The following is a 14,915-nucleotide window of genomic DNA, read 5'->3' as shown; positions in this document are numbered from 1 at the left end:
GAGGGCTCAGCAGCAGGACATTTATATAAAAAAATAACAATCCTCAGACACCCTATAAAACCTGTGAAGTTTCTTGGGGAGCAGGGGGTAGAGAATCAGGTGCATGAAAGGCATTGGAAAAAGCATCCAGCAAAGCAGCCAAAACAGCAGGAACAGCTGCAGACTTAGGAGATTCCAACTGCAGTGACTCATAGTACCTTTTATGGATATCAGAGACCTGAGCACAATCCCACTTAAAAAAAATCCATCACCCTAGATAGTGTGTCCCCAAAGAAATTTTCCTCAAGAGGGACATCTGGGCTAAAAGATTCCTCTTCCTCTGACCCATAGTCCAAAGGAGAAGGAATTTGAATACAGTAAGTCAGGCATTCATCATTAGAATCCAACTCATCCTCAGAAGAATCATGTTCTCTGGGCCTTTTAAGGGGAGAAGAGGACCAAGGAGGAGCAGGAACCAAAACCCCTTGAGGAGGCTTTAAGGACATTAAAGCAGTAAACAGCTGAGTAAAGGCCTACCAGTCACTTTGTGCCTGCAAAGCCTCTTTGATCATTCTGCCAGTCAGATACTCACTGGCCTCCAACATGGTCGCAGCAGAGAAATCAACAACACAGCCGGGTGAGCCTCTGGGTTAGTAACAACCTTGGGAGAAACACCTGGCAGAAGCTGGACAGCAGAAGATTCCAGTCATACCTTTTTCACCTTCTTCTTCCCTAATGGCTGACCCTCAGGGTGGGGGATTCTTTCCATTGTATCTTTAGCGAGAAGCTTAAGACGCTGTTCTCAAGATACAAGGAAAGGGCAGAAAGTCTATTGCCAAGGGTTTTCGGGATGAATGCCCAACAAACTGAACAAGAATTATGGTCATGAGAAGCTCCTAGACAAAAAAGACACTTACTGTGGTGATCTTTATGGGGAATCTGTCTCCCACACTGACATTTATCCTTCCTAGATGACATTAAACCCAAGGAGCACAAAACAAGACAAGAAGAAACAAAAACCTCAGTGGGGCACTTATCTGCAACTGCAAAGAAGTCATCAAAAAAGCATAAGTAGTCACTGGAGAATGAAAGTGCATTCAACTGGCAGAAAATGGATGCAAGTAAACAGACCGATGTTGAAAAGATATGTTTGGAATGGCAGCAATGAAGTTCTGATTATGGCAGGCCTGAACATCAACTTTATGCCCTGCAAGGAGCATTTGGATGACGTTCGGCATACTTTTAAAGAAACATGAGTCTTTGGTAGACTGGCCGTACATAGGGTTTTAACTGCAGGGGATTCCCATATGTTGGGAATACTGCAGCAGTGAATATAAGGACATGCACAGCTTCCCTAGATCACAAATTATCTACGTGCATAATGCAACTAGTAAACAGAAAAGTGAAATAATCTGTGGACATGTAGAGAAAAGGGAGTACTCTATAGCACACGTAAAACAGTAATGTTTCCAGGCAAAGTGCTACATTCAGTATTAATTTAAAACATGGTATGACAATTGGCCAGGATTTCCCCCAGTTCAAAGCAATAAGGAAGATATGAGGAGGAAAAAAGTTCAGCCAGACACATTTCCAGAAATGCATAGCCTGAGTAAAGAAAAAAGGCATAGGACTAGAAGAAACAGAAATAGCTAATATTTGGCTCTGGCTGGAAGGGTTAGACAAATTTGATAGAGTTTTGTCAAAAGACACTGAATTGTCAAAACAATAAAAGTAGTTAGTGTGAAGACTGACAAATTTGATGCAGTCTTGCCAAATGACACCTGTAGTTAAAATAATGAAATATCTCAGCGAGAAGACTACAAAAAAGCACTCTTATTTAGGAATACTGTAAGGGAAGTGGGTGTACACAGAGGAAAAGATAGATGAATTTCATACTCAAGAAAGAGGGAAATGGGAATTTAAACAAAGTCTTAAGTGTCGCCCTGCTACACCAAAGCAGAGGCAGAATTAGAAACAGAAACATGACTCAAAGGGTACAGAAAACTACTGAAGGAGTGAAAGAAAAACTACCAGTATCCTTGGTGGAAGAAAATTACTTTTATGAGTTACCTCTTATAGAGGACAAACTAGATGAAAGAGAAACGTCAGTAGCTATAGTTATAGGAGAAGAGGCCATGACCTTCACTTCACTTCAGACTACCGATGAAAACAGGGTTGACTTGGTTATCCTTCAGACGAGCCATGTTAGTTTCAAAAAGGCCCAGTGAGAAGTCAATACAATAAGAAGGGCAAGAGAGAGAAATACTTTAAGAGCAGATGAGGAAACAAGGAAACAGTACAACCCCGCTTCATACTCATGCTGTGACCTAAGAAATGACCAACTCTGTAAACTTACCAAAGATGAGCTACTTGTTGATTCTTAGGCTTTCTAGGAAAATGGTGATGAAGTTAGAAGCGCTACATTTTGAAGGACAATTTGCAATGACTAAGAGAAAAGTTGTGGTTTTAGATAGATCTCACTGGCATCGTATTATGAAGGAAATAGAACATTGTTATGCAGTTTGCCCGAAATTACAAAGAATAGGACCAAGCTCAAGGTTTAAGAGCCAGTTGACACCCCTGCCTATCATGGAAGTCCCATTTAACAGAATAGAAATGGACATTGTAGGGTCACTTGTAAAAATCAAGTGAGGGTCATAAGTATACCATGTTAATCATTGATTATACTACCTATTTCAAAGCCTCTTTAAAATATCATCTCAAAAATACATGGCTCTGCTCCTGCATAAAGCTTGACTAAGCTCTTCCCCTTCTTCCACACTAGCCATAAATCTCCTCCTCTGTCACATTTCACTCCCTCACAGTCTGCAAGATTCTAAGGCTCTCTTAACTCCTTCTATACCATATCCTTAAGCTACTGTTCAGGCTGTAATGGCTCTATTCTTCTTAACTCTCTCACTATCTTTCTGCATCACTAACTTTCTTGCTATTATTTTCCTAACTGAACCCAACATTCTGTTTTTTTCATGTACTACAACAGTCAATGTCACAGACTGCACTACCTACACACTAGTTTTGGGCAGTATCTACTCATAAGCTATGTATATAGTGATTGTGACCACTATTGTCTATAATGTTTTAAATCTATAGAATTGTCTAGGTGTGTAGTATATATTGTAGCATCTTTAAAGTAGTTTATGTTCTTTAAACTTATGTTTGTATAGCATTTCTAATATCATTTGTATTATATTGGATTATACTGTATTGTATTTTACTATATGTGGAGCTTTTCTCCCCAGACCTCTGCTGAAAATGGATTTTGTAGACCCAGTCAGACTACCCTGATAAACAAATGTCAAATAAATAATAAACTAAAATAAATTATACAACATTTCTTGAGGCAGTATCTCTATGAAGATTTAATACAAGCTCCACGGCAAAATAACTATTACTGCTTTTTCTTTTCCATGAGAAACTGCTAAGGACAGCTGTAAACCACCCTCAAACAGATGGACTACTGAATGCTTTAATGAAACGTTAAAGCCTGTATTACAAAATGCCAACGAAGTGGGTGAGAGAAAATGTGTCTAACAGCTTTCATGAATTCTATTGGATGCATCAGAAGTACTTCAAGTTTCAAGTGGATTCATAACATTTGAACTGCTGTATCTCCTAAGCTTGCTAGAGATATCAAAAGAAATATATGAGGAGGAGGAAAACAAGCCCTGTAAAATCTGCTAGAGAATTTTACAGAGCTGCGGGCCAGGACTGGCAGTATAATGGCTATAGTGAAAGAACACACAGAGCACAGGAGACACAACAGAGAGCATATAACAAAATGCTCACCTCAGATAATTCAAAACAGGAATGCAGTATTTATATTAGTGCTCACTGGTAAAGGCAAGCTCATCACAAAGTTGCAAAGGCATTTTGAAAATGTAGAAAAAGCAAGTAAAGTGAACCATAAGGTGAGACTACATGGGAAGAGGAAACCAGAGCAGTTATACCATTTAAACGCTCTGAAACTTTGGAAAGAACCTGGAGTTTTTGTTTTAAGTATCTTTGCAAACGAAGGCAAGACCCCAGAACAGGCCCTGATGTTAAAATAGATGCAACACTATTAGTGTCCCACTCCCAGAAACAAGAAGTAAAAGAATTTTCATTTGGAACTAAAGAGATATTTTCAGAATTTCTTGAGTTACTTGGTAGAACTAGACTAATCTAGAATAGCATAGAAAGCATGCTTGGTGTGAAACTAAATTTGAAGCTATACCGAATAGAAAAATCACAAAGTCAAGCAGGTAAGGAAGAGATATAGAAAGTTCTCAGACCTGGGTTAATAGATGACTCCCAAAATTAGTGGAACAACCTCAATATACTGGCTCCCAAGCTTGAGGGGTGAACTAGGTTTTGCAATAATTTCAGAAAATTGAATGACTTATCTAAATTTGATTGATATCCTATGTCATGAGTGGACAAACTGACTGAAAAAAATTGGACAAGGCTAGGCTTCTTTCCACTGTGAACATAAAGGCAATTAATAAATTTCTCTAGACGAAGATGTTAAGGAAGAAAACAGCATTTTCCTCACCAGATGGACTCTTTCAGCATATGGTTCTGTCTTTTCGTCTCCATGGAATACCTTCAATATCCTAGAGGCTAATGGATACAATTCTTAGATCCCATACCACACCAGAAATATCTATATACATGCATGTGTGTGCACAAAAACACAACACCACTTATGTAAAAGGAGCGAAAGACCCCAGTAACAGAGATTAACATATTTTAATGTTGTTTTAACAGTATTCAGAAACAGCCCCTAAGAACTACTTAACCTTGGGAAGGGGATTACTACTTAATCTCTGAGTCTGTGCCATTCTTATACATTTTAGAGGAAGAGAGGCCCTGAGCAATGAGACATAATTTTTAACTTCATCTAGTTTTGTAAAAATAAATGTATGCTGCAATCTGTGTCACAATATGATAAAAGCCTTTATGTTCGATATCTAAATAATTCTTATATCCTCTTTTTTTCATTTTCTCTAAATTTGAACTGTAACAGTTATTGTAAACCAAAAAATGTCCAAGAATACTCATTTTATTCAACATTGTTTGTTTTAATTAAATTTTGTTAGATTGTATGAATGTTACATGTCTTGAAGTTTTCTCCCCAGGCCTCCGCTGAAAAAGGGCTTTGGCTCAGTCGGACACTCCCAGTTAACAAATGTAAAATAAATAAAATTAAATTAAATGTTACAACTCTTATCAAAAGTTTTTTAACCATTTGGAGTTCCAGTCACTGTAGCAGAGGTGGGGACCAATGAGTGTTGAGTTATCCCTTGTGTCATCTAATCAGAGATCTAAGCAGTTGGAACTCTCATTTCAGAAATGCTTCCTGTAAACAGGCAATGTGCATATTTAACCTAGGCAGATTTTCTTAGATACACCTAACCTACAGTTTACTGGTCATCTACTGGGAAAGACACCCTGAAATTTCTGGATGTCATCCCTGAAGGGCAGAAATGACCATTTTAAACAGAAAAAGAAAAATCAAGTGATATTTCTTAGTTGATTCAGCTGTAGAAAGAGATTAGGTTCATAGGTTGGTACTAGGCTATCAGCCCTAGGGCCTATACAAGCCTAACCATAACAATTCCCTGGCTATTTCTTCCCACACTGTTTACTTCCCTGGACCCCTGTCTAGCAGGGCAACTGACATGATCCCCGGGGTGAATTTCCTTTCTCCCATCCAATCGTCAAGGTTCCTTTTGAAGAGGGCCAAAGAGGCACTCTGCTTGACATGTACGGGCAATCTCTTCCAGAGTTTGTGGAGTCTCTGGGTCAGGAACGTATCCCTCCAGCATGTTTTGTTTATTGTGATGACAAGGTTTAGATCCCTGGAGCATGTGTCTCTGAGGAATTGGGGTTTCTTTAAGTGTAGCATGTCCAACAGCTCTGGGTTTGACATGGCCTTGTATGTTAAGCAGAGATTGCCTTTGACTAGACGATATGCGACAGAGTATAGCTGGAGTTTTTTAAGGCAGTCAGCATAGGGCATCTGCTTTAGGCCTGTGATTCTTTTATTGAGGCATTTCTGTGGTTTTTCCAGTTGTTGGAGATGTCTTGAGAGGTACATACCAAATGGGGCATTGTATTCTATAATGGGTCTAATGAGGGATGAGTACAGTGGGACAATGACCTCCTTTTTTTTTGGATGAAAAGCCTTTAGTGATGAGGTGTGCCACATAGAAGGATTTCCTGACTGTTGTGGTGATGTGGTTATCGAAGGTGAGACCACGGTCCACCTGTGTCCCTATGTTTCTTATCATACTTTTGGTGTTTAGTGTACTGCCACCTATATGATAATTCACGGATACATGTTTTTTCCCAAAGGGGATAACTATACATTTCTTGGCATTGAGCTTGAGCCCATGGCTCTGGCACCAAGCATCTGTTTCTGTAAGGCCCTTTTGTAGAGTATCCACATAATTTGGGGATTCAACAATAGCTCCCAGTTTGCAGTCATCTGCAAACTTTGTTAGCCAGAATCCCTTAGTGTTGGCCTGTACTTCAGAGAAGTAGATGCCAAACAAGAGAGGTCCCAGGACTGAACCCTGAGGTACTCCACTTGTCACTTGTCTGGAGCTGGATTTAGAGTCTGCTACTTTTACAGTGAGGGTTCTATCAGTAAGCCAGTTAGCAACCCATTGGGTGACGTAGGGATTAATGCCCAGCTTAGTGTTTATTCTATGATTCCAGAGTGGGGGATGGTGTCAAAGGCCTTGGCAAGGCCTGGATAGGCTGTGTGGACCACCTTACCCTTGTCCATGGCTCTGGAGACCGATTCGAAGAAGTCAATCATGTTCAGGAGACAAGATCGGCCCTTCACAAACCCAAACTGGGTGGGGTCCAGTGTTTGAAGGTTGCCAATGTCTTTGTTTATAAGTTTCATGATAATACGTTCCATGGCTTTTTCGTCAGACTGATGGGACGGTAGTTTCCGGGATCCAAGGTGGATCCCCCCTTGTGAAGTGGGATAACTGTAGCTCTGCACCACTCAGTGGGCATGAAACCTGAGGTGAGGCTATGATTAAACATGACACTTAGGTGAGGTGCCAGTTCATATTGTAGTTCGTGTAGTACACAGCCCGGGATGTCATCTGGTCCCATGGATGCTGTATTCTTAGCTTTGGAGAGTGCATTTTTTACCTGTGTGGCCGTTATTACCGGAATTTGGCAATCTTCCGGTATTGAGATGGGCCATTTAGGGGGTGAGAGGGGGGTGAAGTTGGCACTGAATCGATCTGCCAGGATATTGGCAATATTCTTAGGATCATTATATTTAATGCCATTCTGTTTCAGCTCAGAGCAGATCTGAGCATTGCCATTTAGATTCTTGACATAGTTATAGAATGCCTTGTGGTTGTCTTTGGAATCTTTGGCAATTTTATTTTTGTAACTAGCTTTGGAGGATTTTATGAGGGATCTCAGTTTCTTACTGAGGCTGGTAAGGGAGTTTTTTGCATCCTGGGATTTTCCTCTTTTCTGCAACAGTTTCTTCCTTTTGTTGTAAAGTTTGTTTATGGCAGGGGACCACCAGATCGGCTTCCTTTTTTTGGATGAGAGTATCTTGGTTCTATTTGGGATGGCACGATTCATGCATGAGTGGATGTGCTCGTACAGTGCCTTAGTGTAGGATTCAGCAGTTGAACTTTCAGTTCCTGTCTGCATGGGTGTCATGAAGTTTGCCACTTCTGACTTGAGTAGCATGAAGTTGGCTTTGGAGAAGTTTTTTATGGAGGTTTCCTTACTGGGAGGTGGGGGTGGGATGTGGATGTTAAGGGTGATTAGCTTATGGTCAGACCTGACTAACGAGGGAGTGACCATAGGTATAGAGCATCAATTTCCCATGTTGGTAATGACCAGGTCTAGGATATTGGAGCCCCTGGTGGGACTATGGATTAGTTGATCCAGTGCATTGGAATTTATGAATTCCAAGAACCGTTGGGCAAAGGTGTTGGTACACGAGTAGTTTTCCCAGTTAATGGCAGGGTAGTTAAAAATCACCCAGTATTAGGGTGTTTGGTTCTATCTTAATATTTTCCAGTATGTTTAGAAAGGTGTAGTGAGAATCTTGGGGCATGGTGGGGGATCTGTAGCAAGCTACAATTTGGATTGCAGTCTTACCTAGTGTTAGTTGCACCTGGAGAATTTCAGACTGATTGTGTTGGGCAACTAGCCTGGTGGTGTGAATATCCTTGGTGAATATTGACACTCCTGATGGTGATGACATAGACACTAGCATCTAAAAGATGTTTGGGACATAAACATGGATAACGTTAGAGGAGAAGAGCCTCTATGTAAAAAAAATGAAAAGGAATCATTGAAGGATATGTGGCCTGGAAAACAACTATGTCTACCAATGTCCTTTCATGTGGACATGGAAAGATGTTGTAGAGTGAGTGGGGGAAGAGTTTGGCTGTGTACATCATGAAAACTCTGCTGGGGGGCAATAAGCAAGACAGCCTCTTTTCTTGGAGGACGGGGGGTCCCTTGACATTGAGGCAATAAAGAGAGGTCAAGTTCTTGAGCCCATTCATCAAAATAGAGGTGATAAAGGAGAGGGGAGAGAGCAAGATCCATTTGGATATAAAATGTCTGGGAATAGGGGACCATGGTTGAAACTAGTACCTACTTTGTCAGTGGGGTGTAAGACATGAGGTGTGGAGTCTAATGGTAACTGGGAAGAAAAGGATCCCTGGTATTCGGTAGCTGAATAACTTATGGAGTGAATGGACATGACTGCCCTGTATTGGCCTGTGATGGATGGGGTGGCAGAAGCTTGCTCTGCTTAGGTTTTTAGGGAAAGCCATTAACAACCACAGTGTAATTGCCCTGCTGGGGCCTTGACAAATGAGAACAGACAGACAAATATTCAAGTGGTGTATGCCCTGACTGGCTTACAATTAATACTCTTTTACTCAGACATCAATCAAGGGAATGATAAATCCAGTGAGCATATTGCTGCATCAGTAGAGGTTAGTCAGAAGAAGCCCATAAGAAATGGTTCTTCTTTGGGGGGATTACTGTTTAATATCATTCTTAAACATATTAGGGGGAAGAAAGGCCATAGATTCAATTCTATGGGCTGGTTGGAAGGAGAGAATAACTCTAGACAATAAATACTTCATTATATTCTGTTTGTGAAGGGGACTGGGGTAATGCACTGTTTGTGTGACACTGTGACATACCCTTGCTATGCATTCCATTTGGCAGGGCTAGCTGTTACACAGAACAGAGCTTATTGTTTCACTACAGTGAATACATTAATGTGTTAATTTCTTGGGTAAGCCAGAGCAAAGCAATTAGGCCCACTGTGCATCCTGTTCACACACTGCAGGTTACAGTCTGCCATGAAAACAGTTTTCAGAAATCCTACTCTATGATCTTATTCTACTGTGATCATAGTTGTTTATTTTTTAATACTTTCATGTTATGGCTAGAAAAAGGTTCCATTTGTATCACCTGATTTACCAGGTTCAAAATTAAGAGGTTGGCGAAGAAGAAGTGGGATTGTCAGAGAGATGAAGAAAGTAGACAAGAGTATAAGGAGATGAGGTGCATGGCAAAGAGAGAGGTGGCGAAGGCTAAGGATAAGGCGTATGAAGAGTTGTATAAAAGGTTGGACACTAAGGAGGGAGAAAAGGACCTGTATCGATTGGCTAGACAGAGGGATCGAGCTAGTAAAGATGTGCAGCAGGTAAGGGTGATAAAGGATAATGAGAGAATTGTACTCACAAGCGAAGAGAGTGTGTTGAGCAGATGGAAAGAGTACTTTGAGGGGCTGATGAATGAAGAAAATGAGAGGGAGAGAAGGTTGGATGATGTGCAGATAGTGAATCATGAAGTGCAGTGGATTAGCAAGGAGAAAGTAAGGATAGCTATGAAGAGGACGAAGAACGGAAAGGCTGTTGGTCCAGATGACATACCTGTGGAAGCATGGAGGTGTTTAGGTGAAATGGCAGTGGAGTTTTTAACTAGATTGTTTAATGAAATCTTGGAAAGTGAGAGGATGCCTGAGGAAAAAGTGTTTTGGTACCGATTTTTAAGAATAAGGGTGTTGTGCAGAGCTGTAGTAACTACAGAGGGATTAAATTGATCAGTCACAGCATGAAGTTATGGGAAAGAGTAATGGAAGCTAGGTTAAGAAGGGAGGTGATGATTAGTGATCAGCAGTATGGTTTCATGCCAGGAAAGAGAACTACAGATGCGATGTTTGCTCTGAGAGTGTTGATGGAGAAATACAGAGAAGGTCAGAAGGAGTTGCATTGTGTCTGTGGATTTAGAGAAAGCATATGACAGGGTGCCTAGAGAGGAGATGTGGTATTGTATGAGGAAGTCGGGAGTGTCAGAGAAGTATGGAAGAGTGGTACAGGATATGTACGAGGGTAGTGTGACAGCGGTGAGGTCTGCGATGGGAGTGAGGGATGTGTTTAAGGTGGAGGTGGGATTACATCAATGATCAACTCTGAGCCCTTTCTTCTTTGCAATGGTGATGGACAGGTTGACAGACGAGATCAGACAGGAGGCCTCGTGGACTATGATGTTTGCAGATGACATTGTGATCTGTAGTGAGAGTAGGGAACAGGTGTAGGAGACCCTGGAGAGGTGGAGATATGCTCTAGAGAGAAGAGGAATGAAGGTCAGCAGGACTAAGACAAAATATATGTGTGTGAATGAGAGGGAGGATAGAGGAATGGTGAGGACGCAAGGAGTAGAGGTGGTGAAGGTGAATGAGTTTAAATACTTGGGATCAACAGTTCAGAGTAATGGTGAGTGTGGAAGAGAGGTGAAGAAGAAAGTACAGGCAGGATGGAGTGGGTGGAGAAGAGTGTCAGGAGTGATTTGTGACAGACAGGTGCCAGTAAGAGTAAAAGGGAAGGTCTACAAGAGGGTAGTGAGACCAGCTATGTTATATGGGTTGGAGACAGTGGCATTGACAAAAAGGCAGGAGTCAGAGCTTGAAATGGCAGAGTTGAAGATGTTAAGATTTGCACTGGGTGTGATGAGGATGGGCAGGATTAGGAATAAGTATATTAGAGGGTCAGCCCAGGTTGGAAGGTTTGGAGACAAAGCCAGATTTGCCAAAGATTATGCTGGTTTGGACATGTGCTGAGGAGGGATGCAGAGTATATTGGGAAAAAGATGCTAAGGATGAAGCTGCCAGGTAACAGGAAAAGAGGAAGGCCTAAGATAAGGTTTACAGATGTAGTGTGAGAGGACATGCATTTGGTTGGTGTGACAGAGCAAGATGCAGAGGACAGGAAGAAATGGAAACAGTTACTCTGCTGTGGTGACCCCTAACGGGAGCAGCCGAAAGAAGAAGAAGAAGACTATATCCATTAATTTATTGCAAAAATGCAATAAAAAATACAACAGAATATTTATCCTGTAGTTACATTATACATTGGATTATGCATCTCATGGTTTTATTAGGTTGACTATTATGCTATTAATGCCAGTGATAGCACTTTGTTAACAAAACCAAAAAAAAAAAAAAAGAATTGCACTCTCTACTTAACAAAGAGGTAGGATTACAAAATAATGGAAATGTTCTATGTGAACAGTGCAGGCAGCATTCTCGCAATGCAGTCTGCTAATTAAACTATTTTTTCATGGGGAAAAAAAACTAAAATTTTTAAATTACAAAAATGGTTAACACATCTGTCTCCATGTGTTGATACCACTTCCATCATTGCATTCAGAATGTTTCTTTCTTCACTGTGTTCATGACCTTAACCCTGGGCTAGTGACTGAACAATGTGCCATCATGACTGACAGTTTGATTTACTGGGTACTGATAGACTCCCCCATATGTTACCCTCAGACCCCAGTCTGTCTTATAGGAATGTAATGCACAAGTGAACTAACATACACATCTTCTTGCAGTGATTTTGCCATTCGTTCTTATTTCTGGACAGCTGGCATACTTTTCATCCTGCACATATATTACCTTTGGTCCTGGAAGACCTTCACCTGGTGCGCCTCTTTCTCCTTGGATGCCTTGCTGTCCTTGTGGTCCCTATAAAAATAAAGCAAAACATAGCTTAAACCTTTATAACTGTATGAGAACCTTTATGACAGTTAACTACATGTTCTCCTGCAAAAAATAAATAAATAAATAAAAACAATGTTTGTTGTTTGCTCTTCTCCTATATTTTCTGTCTTCTTTTTCAGTTTTTCAGGACTCAGTAAATCAAGTCCTGACATCTGATATCTCATTAGGGAGCCCAAAAACAACACATAGCACTGGATAAATGCATGCACCAGATAAGGGGGGGGGGGGCAAATTTGGGCAGAGATGCAGATTGAGATTGACCCTGTTCTTACTTCAGTCCTGACTCTCAGCAAGCATACTCCTCAAGTAAAAGCTTATCTCAAAAACTTCTAGTTTTATTGTTAAAATGTGGCAGCAACTAAGCTGATGACATCTGGCATTAGACATTTTTAACTAAGAACTAGTTCTAGAAAATTACAACCAGTAACAATTTATGGAAATACAACAGAAGACTGCAGTAAGGAAATATCTGCATATAAACAACTTACTTAAGTTTGTTTTAACAACTCACATACCAGGCTCAGCAAAGCATTTAATTCCTAGTCAATGCACTAAAAATCACTGAGTGACACAATGCACTAAAAATCACTGAGTGACACAACGCACTAAAAATCACTGAGTGACACAAAAAAGAAAGCCACAACAAACACAAAGCTGGCCAGAGGTCAGATTTTAAATAGTGGTCATAAGTGATACACAATCAAAACACAAAGAAGAAAAAAGATTTGAAAAATAGATGAACCATTCTAGGGGTACATTTTTATAACTAAAGCATTATAAGAGTGCCAAACAGATGCGATAACAATAGGGCAAACAAGCCTCCACAACTTATTTTCAAAGTGTTATTCCATTATGTCATTAGTTAACTAGCACAAGCTTCTATATTTCATCTCTTGCTCCAGAAATGCTGCAATCATTCCTCATAATCCTAAGAATACAAGCAGCAACTTCTAGGCAAAAAATTTAGCTATTAAACATTAAAAGTCCTTATTAATTATATCAGATTCCTACTAAACGGCATTTTCTGCCATTAATTCCCTTTCAACCACTACGATATGCACACAAAGTTTAATTTATTCTAACAAAGTATTAACATTTTTGATAGTCCCAAAGGTACTTTTTCAAGAAAATTTAACAAAAATTATATAAAACAAAGACAGCAACATATAACTGCAAGCACAAAAATACATATATTAATAAATCCAAGAATGTACCCAAACCAATATATTTAAAGCAAGCAAGGAGTACATTATGTATACATTAGCAAATGAACAAAACTACACCATTAAGTTTATCCAGCTTTCTACTTTTGTAGCACATTTCAGTGCCTCTCCAAGAAACCCCAATGACTTTACGAACAAGCTGTCTGTATGCTAACATACCACGCAGATGGCAGACTATAATAACATTTGTAAATGTCAAATAAATTTTTTAATAATATATTTTTATTTTGGAGCTTATCTCCCCGGGCCTCTACTGAAAATGGACATGTATCCAGTTGGACTAGCCCGGTCAACAAATGTAAAATAAATAAAATAAATAAATGCATGCTCCTAGAACCGTGGACAATTTAATAGTTTAACTTCCTCTGTTTACTGCTCTTCCTTGTAACACCACTGGCATCATCATATTTGTCCTTGTATGTCGATGATGTAACAGGGCATGACAGTGCTGTGTGACAATGTCACCAAACAAGCAGGAAGTAAGACTAAGATGAAAAATAAATTATATTTTAAACAGACCAGTTGGGAATTCATGGCATCCTCTTATACTGAGCTCCAAAGCAATACTTTCCACCAAATTTGAGACAGTTGAGAGGTAGGATACAAGCCCAACAGCACTAAAAACAGTTACAAAATCAGACAGGTGGGATGTATGTGACAATGCAAAAATAAAAGGTGTATAATGGAAAAAATGCACACATGCACACACATACGTATTTCGTTTATGAAACATAAATCCTTGTCTGAGCATTATTTAGTGAATATGTTAATGGTTTAATGTCTCCTTGTAGCAACTTCTGTAGCATCTTTACTCTACCATGTCTAATGCAGCCTTCTACTTACAGTGTTGGCTCCATTTTCTATCAATAAACCAACTGCTGTGTATGCCTCTTAAGGCCCAATCAGATCCATTTAAATTGGCAAGATTAGCTGCAGTTAGATTAGAAAGCAAAACAGGAGAAATCATTTTTATAAGAGAAGGATACAGAACGGAAATTCTTCCTACTGCAGTCTTAGGAACTCAAGGGACACTTATAACTGGTTTAAGACTGCAGTGTGCAAAAACAGTGTAACAGTCCTGGTGGTATCCCACAAACCTATTGGGGTGGAGGTGGGGCTACACTATTAGGCACGGACATTTTATACTAATCAGCATCCAGATTTTTGTCTTGAAATTCCTATTTTTTTCATGGGACTTTGTCCAGATTTTTGATGAGGTATGCTAGTGCACCTCCGTCATGAGTTTCTTACTTCATAATATTATTTGGAATTCACTCCTACTACTCCTTTACTTTCTTGAAGACACTGTTTTATTGTCACTTCTTGTTCAAGATAAGTCCTGATAGCTTATTATCTCCTATTAGTTGTGGACATTTTAAAAGTACACTAAGTGTGGCAGCACTATACTAAAAAAACTTTTAAACTATGCTGTGTATTGTGAAAATCAGTGTGGATTTGCTACAAAGCAAAGACATCTATTCTTGATCCTCAGCAAATGTTGCACTATCTTTAGGGTTCTACCCAATTAGACTAAATGCCAAATAACTACAAATCATCTTACTGAAAAGTTTACCTTGAAACACATTTTACAAAACAACATATTTTTGTTCATATTTTCCCATGAGCAAGCC

The 14,915-nt window shown here is 39.8% G+C and overlaps 1 protein-coding gene across 1 annotated transcript in view; it reads right to left on the bottom strand.

The window, feature by feature from the left end:
- The window catches only part of COL28A1 (collagen type XXVIII alpha 1 chain), a 914,882-nt gene that overhangs the window by 471,482 nt on the left and 428,485 nt on the right, over positions 1-14,915 (bottom strand). Inside the window, exon 14 of the mRNA XM_044075485.1 lies at positions 11,957-12,025. Coding sequence (XP_043931420.1) covers positions 11,957-12,025 — 69 coding nt within the window. The remainder of the gene's footprint in view (positions 1-11,956; positions 12,026-14,915) is intronic.

Source organism: Protopterus annectens, chromosome 6.part1, assembly GCF_019279795.1.
Source record: "Protopterus annectens isolate FY-2018-M chromosome 6.part1, PAN1.0, whole genome shotgun sequence".
NCBI lineage: Eukaryota > Metazoa > Chordata > Ceratodontiformes > Protopteridae > Protopterus > Protopterus annectens.
Note: the sequence above shows the minus strand (reverse complement) of the source record. Positions and strands in the feature narration are given on the sequence as shown.